This window comes from Lepisma saccharinum, chromosome 29 (genome assembly GCF_977018435.1).
Source record: "Lepisma saccharinum chromosome 29, izLepSacc3.1, whole genome shotgun sequence".
NCBI classification, from domain to species: Eukaryota; Metazoa; Arthropoda; class Insecta; order Zygentoma; family Lepismatidae; genus Lepisma; species Lepisma saccharinum.
In genome coordinates, this window is record NC_139257.1 from 27,555,410 (window position 1) to 27,583,062 (window position 27,653).

General features: G+C 37.0%; 1 protein-coding gene across 1 annotated transcript; it reads left to right on the top strand.

Moving 5' to 3' along the window:
* On the top strand, positions 1–26,071 carry LOC145981448 (uncharacterized). Its single transcript, XM_083114680.1, has 4 exons — positions 1–657; positions 10,960–11,204; positions 25,118–25,293; positions 26,058–26,071. Exons 1-4 carry the CDS (start codon positions 16–18, stop codon positions 26,069–26,071), a joined length of 1,077 nt encoding a protein of 358 aa, XP_082970806.1. The 5' UTR covers positions 1–15.
* Positions 26,072–27,653: the final 1,582 nt, after the last annotated feature.

Here is a 27,653-nt window from a genome sequence, read left to right on the forward strand (position 1 = left end):
CAAAGGTGAAGAATTATGGATATAACCCCAAAAAAGCCTGGAGAGAGTTTTGCTCTGGAGATGAAGAAAGAGTCCACCCGCGACATGCAGGGTGAAGACAGCCTAATCGGTGATAACAAATCGGAAAGAAAATCTTCAGGTACTCAGCACATGCATGATATCGTTTCGGGTAGAGTTGAACCAAATAACGATCATAGGAGAAGTTCAAAGTTCCAGAGCATTATAGATCAAACAGTCGGTACATACGGCTCACATAATGTTATGTTTTTGGCAGAAAAAAGTGCATATGTTGAAAGTGACCCTGATGAAGTTTACGACGAGAATTGGGATATCTCCAAAATGCTTGCTCATCATGATTTTCAACTAAAGAAACTTATCACTTCTGATGAGCTCCAAATTTTGGAAGGAAAACATTGTAAAGATGACTTAGAGCAGGAGAGACGCATAAATGGTTTTCCTAGCATAATCCGTGGGAGTCGCAGAGAGACAAAATGGCTGCTTGACGTCATGGACACTTTGCTGGAGAAAGCTGGTATTGATGAAGGCTACCTGGATCCGAGAAGGAGAGTCGAAATGGATCAAATTGAAAATTTGGTTTCTTTGATCAAGAAAGAACAAGGGATTTATAACACTATATTTTGTGAAGTCATCGATCAGGTAAGCATGTTTATGTGTGCACTGGGTAGCTACAATTAAAGTTGGCCCACTCGGAACCCTCTGAAGCTAGTTCAAAGCAACATATTGCATTGAAACGAATGCTGACGAAAAAAATAGTTCCAATTCTCACCACTAGGTGGAAATGTGGCACTAAAATATGGTGCCAACATTGCGGAAAATGCTTGTGCAACCATTATGCTTCCAAAGTAGGGTGACCATAATATTTTGACCCAAAGACGGGATGTCTCAATCATAAAACTATTATTATTATTAGTTTAAGTACGAATTACATAAATGATACATTGTATGCAACAAATAAAATTTTATCTTATCAAATGGATAATTGTAAGCTCAGTGTTTCTCCTCTCCTGATCAGCCTTTTAGGCCTACGCTGAAGTTAAAGAATGCCAGAACTGTTCATAACCTCCCTTAATATTTACTGCTCTAGAAATAAGGAATTCCACAAAAAACAGTAATAACTGTGAAACAACCAAAGCTAAACAATAAAACTGCTGTCTGCTCGAAGCTTTTCGATGGCAGTGATTCTTGGCGTGATAGGCCAAAAGTAGAAGAAAAGTGATGCCAAATAACAAATTTCTATGAAGTACTTGAAGCAGTGTTTGCCATGACACTAATTTAAAAATTCCATCGACTTTTTTTATAGCATGAAATCTCACAAATTTGCATTTAGTTTTCAAACTAACTTCTAAGGATTTTTAAAAAAAATATGTCTCCCAAACAAGACTGTCCCAGTCAAAATGGGACATATGGTCACCCTATTCCAAACTGTCATTCATGTTGACAGGGTGCATATTGAACACTACTGTACTGACAAACTCAATTTAGTGGTGGTTGTTACTTTAGCGCCATATTTCATCCTGGTGGTAAAAATTTGAACTATTTTCTTTTCATCAATATGTTCTCCATAATATCTATACCAAGTTTCAGTGCAATCCATTGCTTCGAACGTGCTCCATATGGCTCTTGAGTAGGGCAACTAAAATTGTGGTCACCCTGTACATTCTGAATAATAATTTGCCTTGATGTGAATTATACTTGTAAAATCACTGAGCATGGTTATTTTTTTAGTATGTTTTTACTTTCACACCTCTATGGACCAGGACTGGGCACCATTTTTGAACTTTGAATACCAATGCTTGAAAATGTTAACAGGCACAAATTGTTCGAAATATTCATTAAAAAAAGTAAAGTGCTCCCCTGTGGTTTGCACCATACCGTGAAGGTGTATAATGGGTGCCACACACTCTTGAGCATGGCCAAAGGTGTGGGTGATGTGATCAGCACCATACCCCTGGCTGCCTTTACTCCCCAGAGTTTCTTTCCTCCAGGTATCTCTTTAAACGAAGCGGGTGGGCACCAGAGGTGCTTGAACAGGTGGAAAGAAATCCCAGTTCTCCTATGCTGGAATCGAACCTGGGCCTCTCGCATTGTAGTCAGATTCCCTAACGACTGAGCTACCGCAGCTAATTAATTAATATTAGTATTTCACTGCAATGATACGCATCAGTTTACTATAGCTGTGTTTTAAATTATTCAGGAATTAACATAACTGTCATTTAAGGCTTGGCTTCACCTTTGGCTGAAGCCAAGGTGGCAGTTTTCGAAATCATCACTCCTTTCAAAAAATTGCTATGATATTCCAAAATATAAGATATTATTTGGTACGGTTAATAAATAACCGGATTAATGCCCTGAGATAGCGAAATAAAGTGACAGCAATTAAACTTGAGGTATATGTAGGCCAGGCCGGGGTATGCCACATGTCTGCGAGATGAGTTCCAGACCACGTCGCTAAGTAGCATCATTTGCAGGGAAGGGAGGTTGTGTATGTGTAATTTGCCTCCAAGGTGCCTGTGAGTCATTCAGTGAGGTGAGTCACGGCGTCAGTGCCAGGTGCCACAAAGGATGCTTCAGTGATCCGTGATACAGTTTTTGATGGTTTACTGGAGTGCATTGTGGCAATGGATGAGATCTTGCTCACTCCTTGTTGTCACGTTTATTCTTTGGCGTATATCGGCTGAGCAAGATCTTGTCCGTTGCCACAATGCACTCCAATTTGGTTATTTATTGACCGTACCAAATACAAATGTGTGGAATTCCTTTTAGATCATTCATTCAAATCTTCATGTGGTTTGCTTTCACTGTTGAAAATAAACTGTTTAATTGTCAAGATTTCCCATTGTTGCAGTTAATCTGGAAAGGCATGTCCCAATATAACCCAAATACAAGAAAATGTCATAGAAATTACCTCGACAAAAGAAATAATGCAGTTGTCAATTATCCCAATTACATGACATCAATTAATATTCCATATTTATGTAAGAAGAGATTCAAGAGAACATTATTATCTTCCTTTATATTTATTAGCATAAGACTTGTGTAGTCAGCAAAGGTTGTGACTTAATAGTTTAAGTCGGAAGCCAAACTAAAGATTGCAGTTGCATTTGCAAGCTTCAAGTTCTAATTCTGAACACCTGTACACATGTATACATATTTCCACCTTGCTTTTTAGGTCCGCATTCATTGCAAGGAGCGTGGCCAACTCCTCGAAGAAATAAGGAAGCGCTACGTTGCTCTTCTTCTTCGCGTACCCCAGCAGATCATGGGTCTACATGCAGAAGTGTTAGCACAACGAGTGTTAGATAGAAAACTAACGAATCAGTTCAAGCAATTTAGTAAAGCAATAGGTAAGGTGAATGACTGCGTGATGCATCATTGAATTTTCGAGATTGATATGCTATACAAGAATATATTTGTTTATCAGGAATGGATAGTTTAAGGGAATGATGTACTATTTTGCACAAGTTGCATGTTTATTTCAGTTCTGTAAAGTGCCCATGAGTATTAGAGAAAAGTTACTCTTCATATTTGCAGTTTTAAGTCCACTATTAAGTCCTCCTCCGTAGGCGAGCCAGTTAAGGCGTTCACTCGTCTTGAGATCGTTCGCTGCGGGACGGTGTAGGTTCTAATCCGGTTCTGGTCGGAATTTATTCGGCCTATGTATAGGGCCGGTGGCAACCCACCATCGTGAGGAAATTGGAGAGCTTCAAATGAGTAAGCATAACCCGGTCCCGGAAACCTACTATAACGGCTGGGGATACGTCGGGCTGACCCCCTGACCATTCCAATACTGGTTGCAGATCTCCACGCTTAGAGGTGACGAAGGAAAGCGTGGGAGGGAGACTGGCAGTCGGTAGGTAAACCAAGGCCCTTCAGGGCTGTTGCGCAAAGGATTATTATTATTATTAAGTTAGGTAACGTATAATGTTTTGACTCCCATAGACAATGAAAACTTGCTGTGAATTCCCTCTCCAACAAATGCGTAACAGAGAAAATTGTATTGTTATCATGGAAGGTGAACTGCCTGTTATGAAAAATGCCAAAACATTACTCTGATAAGTGAAAAATTTCCAAGTTGAATCCTGAGTGTTTTCATACTTCATGTGTGCACAAACAGCTTCATGAATTATGTATATTAATGTGCAAACTATGTACTTAATATCTCAAATATGCATCAATATTGCATTTTTAAAATATAAAATTACTTTTAAAAACATGTATCCAAAAAGGCACCTTAGAATGTATAATATAACGAAACCATGAAACTAAATTGATTTGATTTGATTTAGTCTATTTAATGTCACATTTCTGCCACTTTTGGCTTGTTGCAACAATAGGGACGAATGGTGATAAGGTGAAGTGAATGAAGAGACAAATGCAAACTCCTATAGATGTCAGAACACGGCAGAGCCTCATTGATCTGCAGAATGTAGTCCAGGGTGTACTATGTGGAAGTGAAGTTGCCATTTGGGCATCTTCTTAAAAAGTCACCCCTTAGAATTCCAAGAAACTAAAGAAGTGAGTTGTGAACTATCAGAGAGTGTCAAGATAATCTTTATTGGATAATATGTGGCATGTTATTATAGTATCAAAATGGTGGTGTTAAATTTATTTTTTAGTAAAGAAGGGCTGATCCAATACCACTTTGAGTTGACACTGATACCACTGTGCTGATACTTATAGAAATTACCACAGATACTGTGAAATTAAAACTTTTTAAAGTAGTCCAAAGTTTTCTATTGGAACTATGTCGTATCAATATACCAGTTTTTTATTTAATACAAGGTGTACAACTTTGCTTCCGCCGTTTTTCCCCAAAAATATGACGCTGTAATGAAAAACATTGCTTACACAGGCATTATTCAAAGTATTGTCCATTGCTGGCCACTACTTTCTCCCATCTTTCAGGCTTCGTACGAATGCCGCGTCTAAAAAATTGTTCATCTTTGGAAGCGATCCACGAATCGATCCACTTTTTGACTTTTTCATAAGATCGGAAGTGTTGGTCAGCCAGTTCATGAGCCATTGATCTAAACAGGTGATAAACAGAGGGAGCGATGTCTGGAGAATAAGGCGGGTGGGGTAGGACGTCCCATCTTAATGTTTCCAGGTACGTTTTCACCACTTTGGCAACGTGGGGTCGTGCGTTGTCATGCTGCAAAATCACTTTGTCGTGCCTCTTGCTGTATTGCGGCTGTTTGTCCTTCAATGCTCGGCTCAAACGCATTAATTGCGTTCGATAACGAGCACCTGTGATTGTTTCACTTGGTTTTAACAGCTCATAGTACACAACGCCAAGCTGGTCTTCCAGCACTATGCCGGTCTTCGACGTTAAAGTCACCGTTCTTGAAGCGTTGAAACCACTCACGACAGGTTCTCTCACTTATAGTGTCCTCACCATACATAGTGGAGAGCATTCGATGAGCCTCAGCCGCAGTTTTCTTCATATTGAAACAAAAAAGTAGAACCTCCCGCAAATGGCGAGAATTTGGCTCGTACACTGACATTTTCAATCGCGAACAACTTCACGATGCACACACCACTCGACTAATGTTTGAATGGGGTTATCTTGACAGAGGTCCAAGCTAACTGCGTGACGTCTGCGATCTGCTTCTTTCGACCGCTACTTCCTGTTGTTGCCACCTGTCGGAAAACGGCGGAAGCAAAGTTGTACACCTTGTATATTCATACTTTCACATGAGATAAAATTTAATCACAGGGGTGTAAGGGGTGATCGTTTCCAAAGACACCTAAATGTCAACCTCTCTTCCATGCAGTACACCCTGGACCAGGGTTGTTAAAGGTCCAGGAATTTTAAATAAATTCAATTCCGGTCCAGGAGAGAAAATCAGCAAGCGTAAATGGGTTCTGGATCGAAAAGAACCTTTTTATCTGTAAAGTATTTCATTTCGTACCGGGAGCCTTTTTTCCGAACCAATTTAAATTCGGTCCAGGAACCTTTTTTTCCGAATCAGTTTAAATAGGGTCCAAGTTCCATATTGAAATGAAACAATACGCAACTTGGATCGAATATGGACCTGACGATAAACAGTTATCCACTTGTGAGCATGAAAGACTAATCCAGGTGCTGGCTGTCTCGAGAATCTAAGGTACAAGGTAGAAATGGGTGAAACGCAAACGCTGCAGTCACGTTACCACTCTTCATATGGCCCCATTCTCTCGCCCACGTTCCTTCACTTGGTTGTAGCAGCACTGCCCTTCCCTGTTGTAACATCTGCTGGGAACAAGCAGCCTCACGTTACCTCATCGACGACTCCCATTGGCTGGATCGGATGCCAGAGCAACGCGTGACTAGTTTGTTTGAACACAATGTGACGTCACACTAATATAGTCCATTGCGTTATGTACAGTAACTCTTCGACAAGGGAGTTTTTGAACCTGGCCCACGAGAGAACAACAACGTTTTGATTTATTCCCTGCACTATCTTTTCTACAACCTCAGTGTGACATTACAATGTAGAACATACTCGCGGACATTTTTAGAAGGCAAGTTTTAGTCGGTCAACCCTGGTCCAGGAATTGTAAAAATTCAGTCCCGGACTGGGAGAGAAAATCAGCAAACGTAAATGAGTTTTAGACAGCGTATAACCTTTTCTTATTTAAATCATTTCAATTTGGTCGAGGGACCTTTTTTCCGGATCAATTTAAATTCAGTCCAGGAACCTTTTTTCCAGAATGAATTTCAATTCAGTCCAGGAACCTTTCTTACGGAAGAATTTCAATTCGGTCCAGGAACCTTTTTTCAATGTAACAATAAGCAACTTGGACTGAATTTAAATTGTGCAAGATAAAAGGTTCCGGTCCTGCAGCGAAACCCAATAGAACCCATTAGAACCCTGCCCTGGACTGCATTTTTCACCCGAACGAGACTGGCGTCTGGAACCATGTGCAGTATAACCCTCTATTGGATTGCCCCTTCATCTATTTCATCATCACCACGCATCCTCATCTTCGCAATGGGGCCTCCATGATGGTGTAGTTGTAACGCCGTCGCCTTGTATTTAAGGTGTCCCAGGTTCAATACCCTGTGGAGGCATATAGTGGTTCAGATTACACTTTAAAACTGTAGGTCCACTCCCGATTAGCCTTTCTGTGCATAAAATGGTTTTAAAACAAAAAAACTCAAACCCAATCTCAGCTCCGCAATTAGCCAAAATTGACAGAAACTCGAAATAAAATGAATCAATTTATTCATTCAATCACAAAATTCATTTCTCCCCACTATCTTGTTGCTAAAGTAATGAAAATTATACATTTTATAAAAATCAAAAAATACCAAAAAAACCTCTAGAGCGACGACAAACAAAAAAAACCTTCAGCTAAAATCCTTCGTGTGCCTTCCCCTCAAACCGTTCAGCTCGGGCCATAAGGAAACATGGTTCACCCTGCCCCTCCCTGCCTTGCAGGAGTACGATGAACAAGAGTCGCGGGTCTGCACAGGCTTTTTTGCTTGTGGTTCCACTATAGTAGAATAGTTCTAAAAGCAGTTGCATTTGGTAAACTTCAGGAAGTACATTTTATACGTATTTAAAATACTTCTGATTACATCTTGAAAGATTTACATTTTTGAAAGTATATTCTCTTTGTCTCATAGAAAACAAATTTATTTTAATCATATGCTCTGAAAAAGCAGATGCCAGTATTCAGTTAGCTGTATTTAGCTTAACCTGTTGTTCTTCCTTCACTTGCTGTACAATGATCTTTGTAGCATAAACCATGCAGCCTTTTGCTACATACTGTCAAACACAATGGGTAGAAGCCAAGCTGTAAACAGTCTACACATTCATGCATACTGGTTACAAACAAGCTCATTTAACAAGACATCAAAATGTGAGAATTAACCTTTTCTGGACGGACCTGAAAACACTGCGTTTTTCTCAGGAGATGGAGGTTTTTGCTATTTTTCAGAAAATCATAAATAATAACATACTTAGCATAATATTTTCTTTTTTCTCAAATCTACAACACGTCCTCTTTCCACATATATACAAAATGTTATATTGTAAATACATTTTCTCACATTTATAAATTATTTTCTGTAATTAAATTTTTGAAAGTAAAAAAGAAATAAAAATTCTTATAAAAGTTACTGCAAACATATTTTAAATAAATAATGTAGTAATAATTGATAAAAAATAAAAATTATTCTTGGGATTGAAATTGCTATTAAATGTGAAATCCGAAGAAGAATCCTAGTAAAAAATTCCACAGTGCATATAAATTATACAATGCTATTCTCAAGAATATAATAAAAAGTGCAATGTAATTCAACAGGAGTACAAGTAAAATTCAGCAGCAAAGAAAATACGGTATGCAGGAGTTGGAATTTGAAGGAGGTGGTTACAATACATGTGCACAAGAGACTCTGTGATCATAACCTGCCATTCATTCACAATATAATTTTACAGTGAACGATGGACGATGCCTGTCACCTATGTTATTGGACAGTATAGCATGTCTCCCGTCTATAAAGTAACCCTTTATGGGAACGAAGTGGGAACAGCATGTGCATACATGTTGCTTCTCTGGTTGCTAGTTGCTGGCTTCCGTGGCCGAGTGGTTAACACATCGTGCTACAGTGCCAGGGGTCTCGGGTTCGAATCCCACCATGCATGTTTGTGAACGTCCAATCATCAGTTTCGTCATGTCATCACTCATACTCATCTTCGCAATTAACCAAAGGTGGCACAATTGCAAAGTAAAATAAAGCAAATCAATCAATCTGGTTTCAAGTCACCCTTGCTTTTCTGCAAATGACATTTTCCTTGTTTCTGATTGGTGAGTGATCAGTATCTTGGGAAGAACAACAGGCTGGAACTTATACTATAGAGATATGAACTTCTACATATTTGATTCTTTCTTTTATTGTTAAAGAAGCAAGAATGCAAGATGTACAAAATATGAAAAAGATTGAAACAGACGTCACACAATCATTTACCAACATTAAGGAAGATTTTCTGAATACGAAATGGGACACCAGCAAGGATGTGCATATCATTAGTGAATATCATAATTTCTATGAACACCAAATTCAAAGATTTGAGGAAAAGGTATTATTGTTACATTAACAGTACTAGTACATTTCACCATTAGTTTGATATTGTAGCAGAACTGTAAGCATAGTCCTTTACTCTTCATGACATTAATGATAATTAGTTTTTATAAAATTCATTAATATAATAGTGTAAATCTGCATGTGTTAGTGTAGTCATTCTAGAAATAATAATTGAATTTGAATGTATTACTCCACAGAAACCATATACATTGCTAGGATGGTTTGATACAGTTTTACTTATTTTTAATTACAAAAAATCTATAAATTTAGAATTTCATATATACTGTCATATTTCTCGAGTATATAGAATTTTTTTGATTTGTATTTGAACTTTGTCATGCACTTTTTTTGCTGTTTATATAATTCAGTACATGGTTAATTTTTTAATTACTATGTGTTCTTGTACTTCTTGAACTAGAGGTAATTTTGTAAAGTATGCTTTTTATTAAATGTTGATTTCAAGTCTTATATTTATGTTCTGTTGAGCTTCCTGTGTTGACAAAACAAATTCTAAACATTAAAACCTGTTTTACTACAGTGTAATAATAATAATAATAATAATTATAATAATAAAAAAAAACAAGAATCCACACCCTAGTAATTACAGTGGAACCCCAAATTTGTGTTCCTAGATTTTACATTTTCCTGCATTTTAAGTTTTTTCAGCTTGGTCCCCTGAAAAACATAATATAATCGAGATTCCACTGAACTTACTGTATCATTAATGAAAGCTGTGACTGAACAATCATTGTAATAATAAAGGTTACCCCATGTTCATTGCATTGTGCTTTTTTTTTGGCACATAGAAATAATGTGGAGGCAGGGTCTCAGCCATTTTGTGGAAGTGATGTGATTAGCGCAATGCTCAGGCTGCCTTTACCGCCTTCCTCCTGGTTGAACCCCGGAGCTGCTTTATGCAGGGAAAGGGTTGAAAAAAAAATTCCAACCTTTTAGATCATACACCACAAAAATTAAACCTGTCTCTCCCACATGGCAGTCAGATGCCCAACCAACCACTACCATGGCTCCTAAACAATCATTGTATATACTTAGAATTTTTCTTCCCATTAGCACTGATAGAATTTGCTGTTATTCGTTGCTCATGCATGTGATATTTTTGTAATGTCATTTACACTCATTAACATATATTTAAGGGAATATTTTATTGACATTCACACACACTTGTGTTGGTACTATTTTTCTTTATTTAATTTCAATACTGTTTGTGTTCACTTTTACAATCAATTTTCACAAATAAAATTGATGATGAGACACTCAGTAAAAACATCTATGCCAGACCAGGATTCAAAGCCGGGACCCTGGTGTCAAGGAGGCCAGACCAAAATTCGACATAAGTGTATATTGTGATATTTATGGATGGAATTTTCATGTGATAATTTCTGGAATGTGAGCCTCATACGAGACATTTGAGACAATAATATTACATACTTTTTATGGAGTTCTGTCTCATTCTTGTCCCAGAACTTTTATGGAGTTCTGTCTCATTCTTGTCCCAGAACTTTTATGGAGTTCTGTCTCATTCTTGTCCCAGAACTTTTATGGAGTTCGGTCTCATTCTTGTCCCAGAACTTTTATGGAGTTCCGTCTCATTCTTGTCCCAGAACTTTTATGGAGTTCCGTCTCATTCTTGTCCCAGAACTTTTATGGAGTTCCGTCTCATTCGCGTCCCAGAACTTTTATGGAATCCTGTCTCATTATTATCCCAGAACTTTATGGAGTTCTGTCTTATTATTGTCCCAGTTTTAAAGGACTCTGTCAGTTATGATATCATACCTTATGTATCCATAAAATAGCCAAATTTAAAAAGAGATTGATGCTCAATGAAATTCTTCTCTCACTTTTAGGTGAAGAATCTCCAATCGGAATGTAATGCTTGGCAAGCATTAGCAGTTACTCTGGCATACAGAGTAGCTAGTGAGCACAAGATGCTTTCAGCGGAAAGAGTTCTTGCTGCAACCAAAGAATGGGAGACAACCGCCTACCACGTAATGTCAACTGCCAAATATTTAAGCTCATCCAGCATTCAAGAGGCTGCAGAAATGTCCTTTGCTCTTGAAACAAGGCTGGAAGAGTTTTACAATAAATTAAGGTAAAATATGTATAAATCTAGAAGCTGAAGTATGTTTTTTTCAGGGTTGCTATGCATCTGGAAAACCTGGAAAAGAGGGAAATGTCACGGAATTTTGCTTGTCAGGGAATTTGGCAGATCATCTGCAATTTACGTGCATTTTGAAGTCTGCAAGAGAAAAAGTTGCAAAATGAACAACCAGTTTACTTCCACTTCTGGATTCGGTTCTTGTGATTCCACTCCCAAAAAAGATTCAGTTTAGAAACTTGTTTTTTGTTTTGTTCTTATGATTCTCAGTCTTGTGCAAAATTATGGTTCCTTCGAATTTCTGTAATAAATTTTCACTTTAATAATACTAGATAGAAAGAATATCAAAGTAAAACTTGCAGTCCAGATATCTGATTGATAACTAAAGTACATTGACAATATGATCATAATTATTGGAAAGGTTGGTGAAGATGAGGTTATCGTCTATTATTTTATAGTGTCGTAAAATATACGACACTATAAATCCACCAAAAAATGAAAAATTGTGTATGGTTTATGATTTTTTTCTGTTGTTTTTATATTGTGGAGATCTGTTATGATAATAAAATAATGTATCTCTGTTACCTTAGCCTGATGGCTAGATGCACGTGATTGTAGCATCCAATACATTTGATGTGATTGCAATTTTACATTTTACTCTTCGAATTTTCACATGTTCTTGTGTGTGTAGAATTTGCTACAAATAATAAGTTGTGAAAGTGAATATTCATAAAAATTAATGAATTATATGTTCAATTGAAAAACACAAGGTTCAAGAGCATAAATCATGATGATGAACATGTCTGACAAAATTTCATTTTTTGGACTTGAAAACCTGGAATATCAGGGAATTTCATAATCAATCGTAGCAACCCTGATTTTGTCCCTAAGAAATGATTATGTCTTGTATTTACTTTCTGCATGTAATATCTTACAAATCCTTCATTATATTGCAATTTAAAATATAAATAATTGTTGAAAGGCCAGATCCTTAGGTAATATTTTATAATACACTCCTCACAACAAGTTTGGAATATTATTATATTAGGCAATAGGTGATAGGCAGGGTGGCATATGTTGGCGAAAACACGAGAACGTCCAGCAGACAGATACCATGTGTTGTTGCATTCCAAAGTCGTGTTTATCAGCTATTGCCTAACGTAACAGTATTCCAAACTTTTTGTGAGGATTGTATCTAAATTTCTGTACATTTCTTTGTGCATACTTGTGTACAATACTTCTGTTTTGTTTTTGTTTTTTAAATGTTTTTTTGTGTTTATTTGTACTTCCTTTATGTCATGTATTTTTCTGTAACAAATTGGATTGTGTGTGCGACAATAGATGAAACTGAACATTGATCATAAATAGGAAAATATTAGATTTCAATTTGCTGCACATTCATCATTTACAAGACATGAATTTCTGATTCAACAAACAAGATTTTCATAATACATTTATTTTATAACTTTGCTTGTTTGTGTATTCAAAATTGGATGTATGAGGGGAGTTCAACCATTATTGTCCCTAACATAGAAGGAATGATCCAAAACAACTGAAATTGTTTATGTGTCATGTATAATTCTTTGAATGATTACACACAAAATTTCAGCCATTTAGGGTCTATAATGTTAATGTTATGTTATGTTTTTCAGGACAAGGTGAGCCCTGACTAAGAAAATGGAAAAATCGAAAGTGAGAGCTGTCATTAAGTACCTCTGTTAAGAGGCAAATTTGGCCTTGTTTAAGAAAAACCCGGGTAACTTTTTTGGTAGATGTGTGACCGTAAATGAAACCTGGCTACACCATTATGATCCTGAATCAAAACAACAGAGAATGCAGTGGCGGCATCATGATTCTCGGCCCCCCAAGAAATTCAAGACAATGCCATCAGTTAGCAAGCTTATGGCCACCATTTTTTGGGATGCCAAGGGAGTATTGTTCTTTGACTACCTCCAGCACCAAAAGACGATCACAGGTGACTTTTATTCGCAATTGATTCCAAAAGTGATGGATGTAATCAAGGAGAAACGCAGAGGGATGTGTCACATGAAAGTGCTGCTGCTGCAAGACAATACTCCAGCCCACAGAAGTCATCTTACAGCCTCCGCTGTTGCTGTATTTGAACTAATCGAGCACCCTCCCCACTTTCCAGATCTTGCCAAGGCTGAAGCAGTACTTAATGACGGCTGTCACATCCGATTTTTCCATTTTCTCAGTCAGGGCTTACCTTGTCCTGAAAAACATAACATTAACATTATAGACCCTACATGGCTAAAATTTTGTGTGTAATCATTCAAAGAGTTATACATGACACACAAAAAATATTTCAGGTAAAAAATTTTGATCACATTATTTTTTTGTATTTAAAATTATGAATCCCAAATATCATCAGGTAATTCAAAGTCATCATTGTTTTCACAAAGTCTCTTGATGTTTTCTGTTACATTAAATTTTAAAGATGGTGGCTTACACCATTTGTGAAAGAGAAAACTCCATACTGGATCTATGTTACCATTTTCATTATTTAATTTATTCCAGTGTTCTTCTGCAATGAACGATGCTTCCCAGACATTCAACTCTATGTTTCCCGTCAATCTTTTTAAAACCCTTCTCTTTTTAATCAAATGCTTCTCTTCGATGATGTGAGCTGACAAACCTGTTCTTGGGTTTAGATTTAAAATGTCCAAAACGTGTTCGTGCCATCTTATTGCCATTTTCCTTGCTGTTTGTCCTACATAATCCTTATAAACATCACAATGAAAAACTGTTTTCTTATGCTTGTAATAACCGTAAACTACAGGAAGTAACAAAAATAAGTGTTTTAAGTATTTATTTACATTCAACCAATTCACTGCGTATTAATTGAACTGCAAAATAAACTTGTCTCGACATACCCAAAAAAATGCAATGTCCGTAGAATGGCAAGATTTGTTTTACTTCTATTTCTACCATTTCACACGAGGAAAAATCTGCTTTAAAGACACATGCACTTTCTTATGCAGTAATAAGACAAAAACATATTTTTAGCCTTCCCTTTTGTTATTGTAAAAAATAATGTCAGTTTTCACTATGGCTCTTATAACAAATGAGAGTCTCATTTGTTTTTCTTCCCGTAGTGCCTTTTCCCCTCGTTACTGAAAATTCGATAACTTTGATTACGTCGGATGGTCTTAAGTTGGTTATTGGCCCAGATTATATTTGACATGTTTGAAGAAAAAATACTTTCTCTTATAGAGAGCACTGGTATTTTTTACTTCCCTGTTGCTTGCATTGTCTACAGTACACAATGTAAATTATACGTCAATGTAATCTTCGTGTAGATTACGCGTAGGCAACGCATGTAGACATAAACTTATAGTCTACGGCACATCGCTGTTCCACATCCACACTTCATCCAACTGATTCCTCGTGGAAAGCATCATCCAACAGAAACCAGCACTAAACTTAGACAGTGGACAAGCACACCCAACCTGGCACCCTGTACCAGACTTGGGGTGTCTACCAGTCTGGAAATCCTGGAAAAGCAAGGGAATTTACTTTTTCTGGAAAATTCATGGAAATGCCAGGGAAATTTACTGTGTGTCTGGAAAAATGAATATTTTTTTTAGTAGTGCACTAAATGTTGGTTTCTCAACATAGAAAAAAGAACAGGCAATTTTGTATTTGTTGTGGACAAACTATACTTCAGTTTTATATACACTGATTATTACTGGTATTTGCAGTAGAAATTTCATATTAACCCTCCCGTCATCCGCACCCTCATAGTAGCAGAAATGTCCCTCGCGTGGCACTTAGTGCCGCCCTGTCAAAATCAAATTTATTTAGATGAATTATTGATGCAAATTGAGTTTGAATTACCCTAGCACTTACTGGAAATCAGGCAATGTATATATGACCGCAAACAGTCCATTTTGGACATTTTAATTAGCTATACTAAAACTATATAAACTGAAAATTTTATAGAAAATATCACATAGAAGTACATGCTTAGACTCTTGAAGCAAATACACTAAAATATTATTCCAAAAGTAATAAAAATTTTGCCATATAATAAAGGAACTAAAGAACTCACCATTCACAAAATTTTCAACGTATTTTTAAAAAATTTTCAACATATTTTTCAAATCGAATTGAAATCATACAACTTATATGGGCTTAGAAAGCAACAATTCGTTCCAAAATTCTCAGTCAAAATCTTGCTGACTCGCACAGAAAGCAATCAAATGAGTAAAACACAACTTGAAGATACTTACAAAATATTAAATTTTCAAATCTCAATATGTTTCTTCTACTTTTATGAGATATACGTGAAAAGAGATATACAAATTCAAATAAAATGTTGTCACTTTTCAATATTGTTATTTTGACAACTCTGACATTTTGTATGGGTACTGGAATGGTTCCTGCATACAATTAATTTGCATTCCAAACAACGTACAGTCATTTTTTTCTTCTTATATCCGCCAAATTCATGGCTGGAGTGCTATTATTTAAGATAGGAAACGTTCCCGCGTGCAGTACTGAGTGCCGCCTAAGCGGGACCCATCACTTCTGAGGGATGTAAGCAACTGAAAGAACACCAGAAAGAAGGTGTGAATGTGTCTGTTTTCGTGGGAATAGTGTAGATAAGTTACCTAGTGCTTTCCTTTGCACTGGTAAGGAAAATAATTCAGAATTTCAGAAAAGGCGGCACCAGTGCTGCCGCGTGGGTTATGGAGGGTTAAATACTCTAGGGAAAGGGGTCATGTATTGAACTATTTTCATATAGAAATGTACTACAGAAAATAACTATTAGAATTATCACTTTCTTGTTGGAATTTTTGGGTTGTGTTTGATAAAGATTAGGATTAATACATGCATTACTAAATTTTATTATAATATTTTTTTAATTATGTTGTAATTGTTGTGAATTTTTATTAAAAAAATAATTCTTTATTAACCACTACATGGCAAGCATTATGGTAAAGCTCACCTCTTATACCCCAACAGTCAATTTGTCTTCAGTTTCCCTTCTCATTATTACTTTTAACATGTGAAGTATTCTAAAAACATGGTTAAGTGGGATCTGTCACCCAAACACGATACTGCTAGTCTTCTGTTAGATATATAGAATCACGTGGCAGGCCACCACAGCAGCCTGTGAGTAACAATATGATTGTTGGTCATTTTTAGTGCTAATCTTCATTACAATTCTAAATCAATCATAACAATCTAATGCTTCTGCAATGAATATGTATTCTGTGCCGAAATTCCTGAGTATTTCTCATCCCGAAAATATCCTTACTTTGTTTGGAAATGGTGAACATTTCCCATCCTGAACATCGAGATGTCCTTTTATCCCACTTGACTTCCAGACTGAAATATTTCCATCCAGTACTATTGGTGATTACTAGAGCCCAGATTTATAAGTGAAATGCATATTCTTTTCCAGACTTCTCATGGTAAGAAGAAAGGTTATACTTTGTATTACATAACTTGATGAGCTTTTTAACTAAGGTTGAAAGTGCTTATAAATGCTTATTTCTGCAGGAAACTGTTATACTTGCTTATTTTATGATTTTGATTTAAAGTAGCATATTTTACCCAAATCTGTCATATTTGAATCACTTGATGGCATTGGGATGACGAGATCAATGCATAGCCGCATGGGAATTTCCCGCCCTCTTTTTCTCGTAGTCAGCTGACACCAGGGGCGCCGACTTGTCAGAATTATTGGGGGGGCTCTGATCACTGAAATAAATTGATGAATGACTCACTCCCTCCCTTTTTTAAGTTTTGGCCTCAGTGTTTGGAATCTCATAAAAGCCCATGAATTCCTCAAAAATATTAAAATTGTCATTTACAGTTCGAATCAGAATGTCAATTGTTCACGGATGGATATGTCACAAGTTTTGTCAACCATAATAACAAAATATTCCCGACTTTTAATATCTGCTACCATGGAGCGCAAAACAGATCTCCCTTATATATCAATTATCTCGTTCTGAATTTCATGTAAGAGCTATTTGTAGCCCGAACGTCCCATCCACTCTCCCAGCTCATGCACATCTTCTTTTAAAACTCTTTTTAGTAAAAATGTTAATAATACTCACAATTATATACTTAGTATATAGTAATAAGTCATGTGTTTTGCTGTATCTGGTCATAGCCCCCCAAAGTTGATGGTTTAGCAGTCTCAGCCCCCCCCCCCCAAAGTTGATGGTCTAGAACATTTCAAATGTGTTTTTAAAGTTAAGTTCATATGGCACAATTCAGAGTAAACTTTACAAGAGAAGCAAAACAATACATTAGATCCTCTTAAGCAAAATTATTTTGGGGCTCTGCCCCCACATCGTTAACATGCCCCATGGAGTCGGCGCCTATGGCTGACACGATCCACGTCATGCCATGATAAAATTGCATCCAACAAGCTCAGTCAGGTATTACTGAAAAATTTCTGTTACAAAACACTATGTCAAATTTATAAAAATAATTCTGGTGTTTTTCACATGCGCCTGTGATGCCATGCGACGTGGAAAGAACATTTTCACTGTACAAATCATTCTTCACTGGTTGGAGCTTCACACAAGAAAATCTCAGGATGAACTTCCTTACATACTGTAACAACTTTGAATAAGTTAAGAGATTTAATAAAGAAATATTTTTTTAAATTTTCCTGTATTTGTTTATGCTTATTTTCGTGCTTATTTTTTTCATTTTTTGTGCTTATTAACTTGCTTATTTTACTGTTTGATTGTGCTTATAAATCCAGACTCTAGTGATTACTGTCACAATTTAGTTGTTGTGGATGCTAATAATTTAAGGATGTAACCATCTATGATATTTATTGTTGTTTGCTGCATTGTTGAAAATGAAAGATGCTCACAGTTCCAAGTTGTGCCCATTGATACCAGATTGTACATTGGTTGAGCATTCTCCGATACTCAGAAATTTACTATGAGCTGCTTGAGAGAGAGAAATATGCTTTCAAAATTTTATTTGAAGAATAAAGCATTCCCCCTGAATCCAAAGTGTCCCAGGATGCAATTGAAAGTGAATTAGCTGGGGGAGATGTTTTTGGTAATTTCTCCCAGCATCTCCCCCTTACTTTGAGCACTGAGTGTCATGTGCAGCTAAAATGTAGTGACATTCTTACACACATGTTTAAATACATGAATTGTCCTAATGACTTGCGCTGGAATATTTTGGTACTTTGGAAAACCTGGAAAAGTCAGGGATTTTTTTTTTGTACAAAATTGTAAACACTCTGAGAATGGAAGAAGAAAAATGCAGTCCTCCAACAGAACACCCTTCCACGTACCCAAGGAACAAGAACTACACTGCACAAACCAGTAGAAAGCACAGCAGACGATGCAAGCTAAAGAACATGCACCAGTGCTGCCATTAAGAGAAAGTGAAACTACCGCTGCTCAGGAACAAACGAAACAGTAAAGAAGACAGTGATGCTTCCAAATTAATTGGAAAGAACAATTCAATTCGCAATGTGTAAATGTGATTATTAATTTACACCGAACTTATTGGAAGGCAAGGAACTGGGATCATATGGCTTTGAAGAACAGTTCCAAAGATTTATGCACATTACTTACTTATGATAATATGCATAAAATATTAATCAGGAATTCTACTTTTAGTCAGTTGAATCTAACTCCGTTTTCGTTATTCAATAAATATTAAATTCTTTACCTATTTGACATTGATTTCCTTGCCAGGGAAGTTATTTTGATACAAATTTGGGCGATCTTAACTACATGTAAACTAGATAATGAATTTGTGCTGTTATATCTCAATTCTTTTACCATCTTTTTACCTATTCATGTAAACAATACAATATTAATTTACATATTATTTTAATTTAATCAAATATTATTATTATTGAGACACCTGGTCAGACCTCCCGAAGTATATTTCCTGTATATTGCCTGTTTGTGCATTATTAAAACCACTTTTACAGCACCAATCATGAATGGAAACATCTAATTTGAAGTGCAAAGCTTAACTAACTTAAACTGTAAGATTTCTGCCAGAGAAACAAGAGTTTTTTAATTTGTCCCTCTCTTGTTGAATAGCAATGAATTCTTGATTATCCTTCCCAGTTTCTTTGAGGACTATGTGAACAGTATCCTTCCACCTTTGCTTTGGTCTTCATACAGGTCATTACCACTAGGTTTCCCAAATTCCTCTAAAATACTTTGTCTAGGGTTAACAGATCGCTACAAGGGAAATGACACAAAACATTCACAATAAATGATACATATTTCTATAGAACATGTTAGAAAGTAATTTAAAAATGACACGTTTCAGTTTTAAATAATGAATTCTTAATGAAGTTTTAAACGCAAAATTTCCAAACTTGTAATCATACTAATCAATGTACCTCTTACTACATGTTTACTGGTACTTATCAGAGGAGGCAATTTTTCTCAAAATTACAGGTTTAGTCAAAATATTATTATGTTAGAATGGACAGTCCAACTCTTTGAAATTATAGGAACCATTACCAAACATTGTACAGAATTTATGAAAAACGTATTTTTTCATGAGTCCGTTCTGCTGATTGAATGAAAGTACATACTCTCTCAACATTCGCATTATGACCTATAATGGCAAACAAATATTCAGCATTGAAATGGTTCCACATGTTTCATCTTGGGTAGTTTTTAGTTCAAAAACAGGGTTTCTACCCAAAATAACAAATCCAAAATTCTTGACTTTTTCAGGATTTTTCTTGACCTTTCTTTTATTCGTTTATTCAACCCCTAGCCCTACTTAGGTAAAGTTGGAAATTAGTAATTAAGAAAATAAATATTTATTTAATGGATACCCCAACCAAAAGACCGGTTATGATGAGAACTGAAGCTGTATTTAACAAGAGAATTAGACCTGCTTTATCATCCTGGACTGCATTTGGCAGACTAGCGAGGCTCTTGGAGTCTGGACTCACAACCATTATAATCTTACGTGGGGCTTGTGTTGGGGGGGGGGGGGGGTCATCCCTATATGTTTGTGATTGTCCCTTCAATCCATCTTATCTTACCATAATTCATCCTCATCTTTGCGAATAGCCAAAGGGCCAGAAATGTGAACTAAAATAAACTAAATCAACATATCAGTCATTGTAATGAAAAAATTTCTTGACCACAAGAATAATTTCTTGACTTTCCTGACTTTTCTTGACTGGTGGACACCCTGAATAACTTTGTTCTCTATACCCTTGCTTTACAATCAAAATATTGAATAAGAATGGAAAACACCTTGTTCTATCATTATAAACCCCAAGGCAAGAAATTCCGCTCAGGTATTGAACAGTGACTTCATCAGAAAACTTTGTTCATTAATTGCTTCCGGTTTCCCATTTGTTCTCTAGCAGAACAACTTTTATTTTCTTTTTTGGCAATGACTGAATCAAAATGAATTTCACTATTGAGTTTTGGAGCAGTTCATAGACTTGTAACTTGCATGATTTCTCTTTGTTCAAATGAAACACATATTTTCCTAATTAATATAATATTAGGCTCAAAATGTAGGCCATTTATGATAATTTTCAAATCCCTCCAGGGCACCGGACATAAGTCTAAAATGTAGGACATGTCCGAGAAAAACCGGACATCTGGTAATCCTAGCTTTGTCTCTCTCCTGTTCAAGTCTTCTTGATCTAATTACGTTTAGTAATATTAGGAGATGTGCATAGTTTGTATCTACTTAGGGTTACCAGACGTCCGGATTTTCCCGGACATGTCCTACATTTTAGCCTTGTGTCCGGCGTCCGGGAGGAATTTGAAAAATGTCATAAATGTCCTACATTTTGAGCGTCACGTAATAAAATTAGGGAAATACGTGTTTCAGTTTAACAAAGAGAAATCATGCAAGTTACATGTCTATGGACTGCACACTCAAACTCAATAGTGGCATTTATTTTGTTTCAGTCATTGCTGAAAAATAAAATTTGAAAAATGTCATAAATGTCCTACATTTTGAGCGTCACGTAATAAAATTAGGGAAATACGTGTTTCAGTTTAACAAAGAGAAATCATGCAAGTTACATGTCTATGGACTGCACACTCAAACTCAATAGTGGCATTTATTTTGTTTCAGTCATTGCTGAAAAATAAAATAAAATATTGTCCTGCTAGAGGACAAACGGAAAAACGGAAGCAATTAATGAACAAAAGTTTTGGGGCCGCATTCTGATGACGCGACCGTTCAATGCCTGAGGGTAATTTCTTGCCTTGGGGTTTATACTGATGAAACAAGGTATTTTTCCATTCTTATTCATTATCTTGATTGTAAAGCAGGGGTTTAGAGAACCAAGTTATTTAGGGTGTCTACTAGTCAAGAAAGTCGTGAAAATCAAGAAAAAATAAAGAAAGTAGGTCAAGAAGTCAATAAAAAGTCAAGAAATTATACTTGTGGTCAAGAATTTTTGCTATCCCAATGACTGATCAGTGGATTCAGTTTATTTTACTTAACTTTTCTGCCCCTTTGGCTAGTCGCAAAGATGAGGATGAATGGCCATAAGATAAGATGCATGAAGAGACAATCACAAACATATAGGGACGAGAACACGAGCCCCCCATAAGATTATACTGGCTGTGAATCCAAACGCCAGAGCCTCGCTAGTCTGCAAAATGCAGTCCAGCATGCATTAATAGATATAGATCTATATTTTTTGTTGTATACTGCTGCAGTTTACATTTTAACCAGCCTTTTGGTAGGATTTTCTTTTTAAATATTATTTTCTTAATTGCTAATTTCAAGCTTAACCTTTATTTATTCGACCCCTATTTAGGTAAACAAAAACGAAAAATAAATGTATTTTCTTATTAAATATTATTTTCTTAATTGCTAATTTCAAACTTAACCTTTATTTATTCAACCCCTACTTATGTAAACGAAAAATAAAAATAAATGTATTTTCTTATTAAATATTACTTTCTTAATTGCTAATTTCAAACTTAACCTTTATTTATTCGACCCCTACTTAGGTAAACAAAAACGAAAAATAAATGTATTTTCTTATTAAATATTATTTTCTTAATTGCTAATTTCAAACTTAACCTTTATTTATTCGACCCCTACTTAGGTAAACAGAAACGAAAAATAAATGAATTTTGGATTTGATATTTTGGTAGACACCCTGTTATTCAACTAAAAAGTACCCAAGATGAAACTTCTGGAACCATTTCTATGGTAATTGCTGAATATTTGTTTGCCATTACAGGTCATAATGCAAAGGTTGAGAGACTACTTTTATTACCATCAGCACAACGGACTCACGAGAGAATTTTTTTTAATAAAGTCTGTAAGAAGTTTGGTACTGGCCCAAATAATATCAAAGAGTTTGACTGTTCAGTCTCTCATAAATATATTTTGACTGAAATTTTGGGAAATATTGGCTCCTCTGAGAAGTTCCGTTAAAACAGGTGCATTGTTTAGTGTAATTACAAGTTTGGAAATTTTGAATTAAAGAATTCATTAAGAAATATTTTTTTTTACTGAAAAGTGTCAATTTTAAATTACTCTCTAACGTGTTTTATAGAAATATGTATTATGTATTGTGAATGTTTTGTGTCCTACATTTTGACTCAGTGTCCTACATTTTGGAACATCATGTCCTACATTTCCCTCATAGCGATCTGGTAACCCTATATCTACTTCACTTCTTTGTTTTAATTTCTTATCAGACTTCCAATTTTAACCAGGTAATTAGCCTTTCCCTCCGGTTATGGGGGTTGGCAGCCAGAAATACTGTTTCTTTGAGGCATGTAACCAGAGGCTGACTGGACAGACACCAAAAAGCTAAAATTTGTTGTCTGCTAATGGTTACCTTAAGCATTAATTGAAATTTGGATAAGCTTCGTAGAAGGTGGTGTGTGTTATCAGCTGCAAGCAGTCTTCCCTTTTCTTTACTGATGGCCTTCTACACTAATTTTCATTCAATTATTTCACGAGCCAAACGAAAACCTTAAAATTCCATCAAAAATTATATGACAGCCTGTATACAGTTCAAATTTACATGAGGTATCAACTGTTATTTATAGGACAATCTCCTGGCTGCAGCACTAATCAAATAAGCTTGAAAATGCCATTTTTGTTATTTTAAAGATGGTGCCTTCTCTAGACAATTCCACCAGCGAAGAGGACTGGTTTCTTGCCCTCTGTCAGTCTAACTTACAGAAATTTCTCGGCAAATGAAAATTCAACATCTCTGTGCATGCTTACCACACCAGCAAGTTTACTAATGGAGGAGAAAGTACGACAATGGCCTCAGTTCGCAGGCAGATGGGTGGAAAAGCCTTCGCAGTGGCTCATAAGTGACTGCACGTGGACCACAAAGACTTATTCTTCTTAAGGTATACAGGCACTAACTCAACTTGAAAATATATGAAGATCAGCAATAGGTCTGTGCTAAAATGCGGCAAACTTGTGCAACCCTACATACAGAAATCTACTAGATAAGAAACAAACAAATTAAGGTTTACATTTGACTCTCCCTTCTACAATAAACAATGTGTTTCAATATGAAAATAACCCTTTACTTGAAGAAAATCATATGATGGCAAAACATATGCCCGTAACAAATATATATAACAATAACCTGTGGTGAAACAACCCTTGAAAACCAGAGCCTACCTACCAACTACCGGTCTCACTCCCTCCTGTCGAGGTGGGCGATCATCGTACCAGTTATGGGTGATGCGTGGTCAGTGCAATGAACCCTCAGTCATCTTTGCAGGTTTTCAGTGACCGGGTTACACTACTCATTCATAGCTCCCCAATTTCTTCATGATGGTGGGTAGCCATCGGTCCCATAAACAGGCCAAAATCTCAGGCGAAAAGTTGCTACACTTCCCCTCAGGAGACTCGAACCAGCATGCAACCTATAGCACAAGCCCAAAGCCATCGTGCAGGACAAGAGACGATGAAGATTAAAATTGTATTCATATTTTTTAAGCAAAGTACAGGGTAATTCGAAATGAATGGTGCAACTTTACACAGTTAAATATGACGTTACTATTTATTCATAATTGGGAAAAGAGACGCGGTAGTTTATAAATACGGAGAAACTAGTACTCACTTTTATCCGTGAAGTCAGAGAACTACAAACAAAAGATGCATGCCAAGCAACAGTACAGCAAGTTCCAACGAGGATGGTGGCAGTGGTCACTGAAATTAATGGAGAAAGAAAAAAACAGCTTCGCGGATAAAAGTGAGTACTAGTTTCTCCGTATTTACTATTTATGATAGAAAATCAGACAAGGCATCAATATAAAGAAAAACTCTGGAAGTTTTATTCCCACTAGCGGGCTTATTCTACTTAGCCGATGCTCCACCAGGATCGCCAGTGTCGCAAAATGGTGTAGAAGATGTACAAGTATTGTGTGTTGGAGCTATCGAGAACTGATTGAATCACAATGGCACATGCGTTTCGGTAGTAACACATATGTTTGACCCTTCCGAAAGAATGCCAAAGTTACAACTGCGAATTTTTAGTGCCTTCGAAACCGTTGACAACAACTTGCTGTCTCGTGCATAGCCAGTACTTGATTATAATTTGGACCTTTTTCATTACACGTGCTTCCCATGTTGAATCTTTATAATGTGAGTCACGTGAGTAAAACTTCCAGAGTTCTTTATATTGATGCCTTGTCTGATTTTCTATCATAAATAGTAACGTCATAATAACGGTGTAAATTTACACCATTTATTTTGAATTACCCTGTATAATGTTATTTAATGCTGTTGAAGCATGCATGAAAGTAAATGCTAAATTGATTAATCATTACTTGAAAAATAACTGAGGTACAGTTCTTATTTAAAAAGCAAGTAGTAAGAGCTACTGTTACTTGAAAAAGAACCGTTACTTATAAACTGCCTGAAATGTTTTTCATACTTATCTCTATTTTCAGAGATGGACAGAAAGTTCTGAGAGAAAGTATGAAGAAAATTCAAGAGGGACTAAGCAACATAACAAATGCACTGATTGGAAGATACATGACGGAAGAGTATACATTTGTGAGTGAAGTAGACAGTGAAATGATTAAGCAACTGAATGATGAACTGTCGAGTTGGGTTGATAGTGTGAGTGAGTGTTCAATTGTTCATGTCAATGTCGATTTTAAGGAAATTAGTGAAGTTATTAACAATTGTATTGAATTGTGTTATTTACTACAGGATAGTAATGGAGCCACAAATGGTAAAGTAATTAATGTATGTACCGTTGTTCATTTAGTCCCGCACCGTGGCTGTGTGGTCAAGGTGTCATGCTTTGGGTTCCAGCTACAGGTTCAAGTCTCCTGGGGGAAGCATAACAACTTTTCTCATGAGATTTCGGTCTGTGTTTGGGACCAGTGGCCACTCACCATCGTGAGGAATTTGAGGAGCTAAGAATGAGTAGCGTAACCCGGTCATGGAAACCTACAACAACCATGGGGGTTTTCCGTGCTGACCACACGTCACCCCCGTAACTGGTTGGATGATTTCCCATCTTCGCAGGTGGGAGTCGGTAGGTAGGCCCTACCCCTCATTGGCTGTTGTGCCATGGGTTATTATTATACAGGGTGGGCCAAAAGTCAGGTGACAGCATTGTCATAGGAAAGGCTGGTGTGTTGGAGGTCAACTTTGGCTACATATGATGTTTGGGGGGAGGGGCAAACCCAAGGATACATGTGACCACCCCGGGCGCCATCTTGGAATCCGCCATCTTGAACGCAACTTAGGTTTCTTAAATGGAACCATAGGCATGTGGCATATCATTTCCAATTGTTTTTTCGTCAGGAGTTCAATGCCGCAAACTGTTTTGTCCTATCGTGAACCTTTTCCTAATTATGGCCTGTTTTATCTTTGCAGGTATCACCGACTGAATAATGGTGCTGACGACCGAAGAACGTGTGGAGATCATCCTCATGTGTGGAAATCGGAGCTCGCGTGTGGTGGCTGCAGAGTTTAATGCATTACACCCCGATAGGGAGCCAATTTCCCACAATGGTGTGGCCAAACTCATCAGCAGATTCCGAAATACGGGATCTGTGGCCGATAAAGCACGCAGTGGTCGCCCGAAAACTTCAACAGATGAGGCAACCACTGTCGCTGTCCTCACATCCTTCTCCAAAAACCCCCAACGTAGCACCGGACGTATCGCCCTTGAATCTGGAGTTAGCCGAACGTCCATACGGAGGATACTGTACCCGACGGTCAGGATCGCCCTCTGTCAGATGCTGGTGCATCTGAATTTTGTATGGGTGCCACTTGTTAACAGCAAGTATCCTCCGTATGGACTTTCGGCTAACTCCAGATTTAAGGGTGATACGTCCGGTGCTACGTTGGGGGTTTTTGGAGAAGGATGTGAGGACAGCGACAGTGGTTGCCTCATCTGTTGAAGTTTTCGGGCGACCACTGCGTGCTTTATCGGCCACAGATCCCGTATTTCGGAATCTGCTGATGAGTTTGGCCACACCATTGTGGGAAATTGGCTCCCTATCGGGGTGTAATGCATTAAACTCTGCAGCCACCACACGCGAGCTCCGATATCCACACATGAGGATGATCTCCACACGTTCTTCGGTCGTCAGCACCATTATTCAGTCGGTGATACCTGCAAAGATAAAACAGGCCATAATTAGGAAAAGGTTCACGATAGGACAAAACGGTTTGCGGCATTGAACTCCTGACGAAAAAACAATTGGAAATGATATGCCACATGCCTATGGTTCCATTTAAGAAACCTAAGTTGCGTTCAAGATGACGGATTCCAAGATGGCGCCCGGGTGGTCACATGTATCCTTGGGTTTGCCCCTCCCCCCAAACATCATATGTAGCCAAAGTGGACCTCCAACACACCAGCCTTTCTTATGACAATGCTGTCACCTGACTTTTGGCCCACCCTGTATTATTATTATTATTATTACTGTCATTCATTTTTCTTAATGACAACCCTCTGTGGTGGCACTACAAATACAGAGGTCTCAGGTTCAAATCCTGGTTAAGGATGGATACATCATTGTATTTGTTAATCTTATTTTGCATTAAGGTTAATAGGCCTACTAATAAGGGCATCCCCTGTACATTACACCATACCATGATGGCACTTACAGGGTGTTGGGGTAGGGCCCTGCACATTCTTGATCTTGGCCATACTAGATCAGTAACATGATTAAGACACCTTTACTTCCCAGGTTTTCGGAGCCCTGATTTCATTGAGAAAAAACCTGGAAAAACTGGCCAGAGAGTTGCCCTCTGCAGAGTCATTGATGAAAAATTCCCACCATTAATAATTATTATTAAATCTAGGTCTGTTACAATTAACAATTATTGTTACTACATGAATAGATTAACACTATGGTCTAAGAATAGTGATATAACAACACACATTCAATATGTAATTTCTTGCTACCTGTAGTAAAGAAAATTAACATAAAAATAGTATTTATGGAGTAAGAAAAGGTT

What these genes read in the sequence shown, in the direction of transcription:
- LOC145981448 (XM_083114680.1), top strand. Translation starts at nt 16, where the DNA reads ATGGATATAACCCCAAAAAAGCCTGGAGAGAGTTTTGCTCTGGAGATG. An exon ending in TTTGTGAAGTCATCGATCAG is followed by an intron (nt 658 to 10,959) that starts GTAAGCATGTTT and finishes TCTCACTTTTAG; the next exon opens with GTGAAGAATCTCCAATCGGA. An exon ending in GAGTTTTACAATAAATTAAG is followed by an intron (nt 11,205 to 25,117) that starts GTAAAATATGTA and finishes CTCTATTTTCAG; the next exon opens with AGATGGACAGAAAGTTCTGA.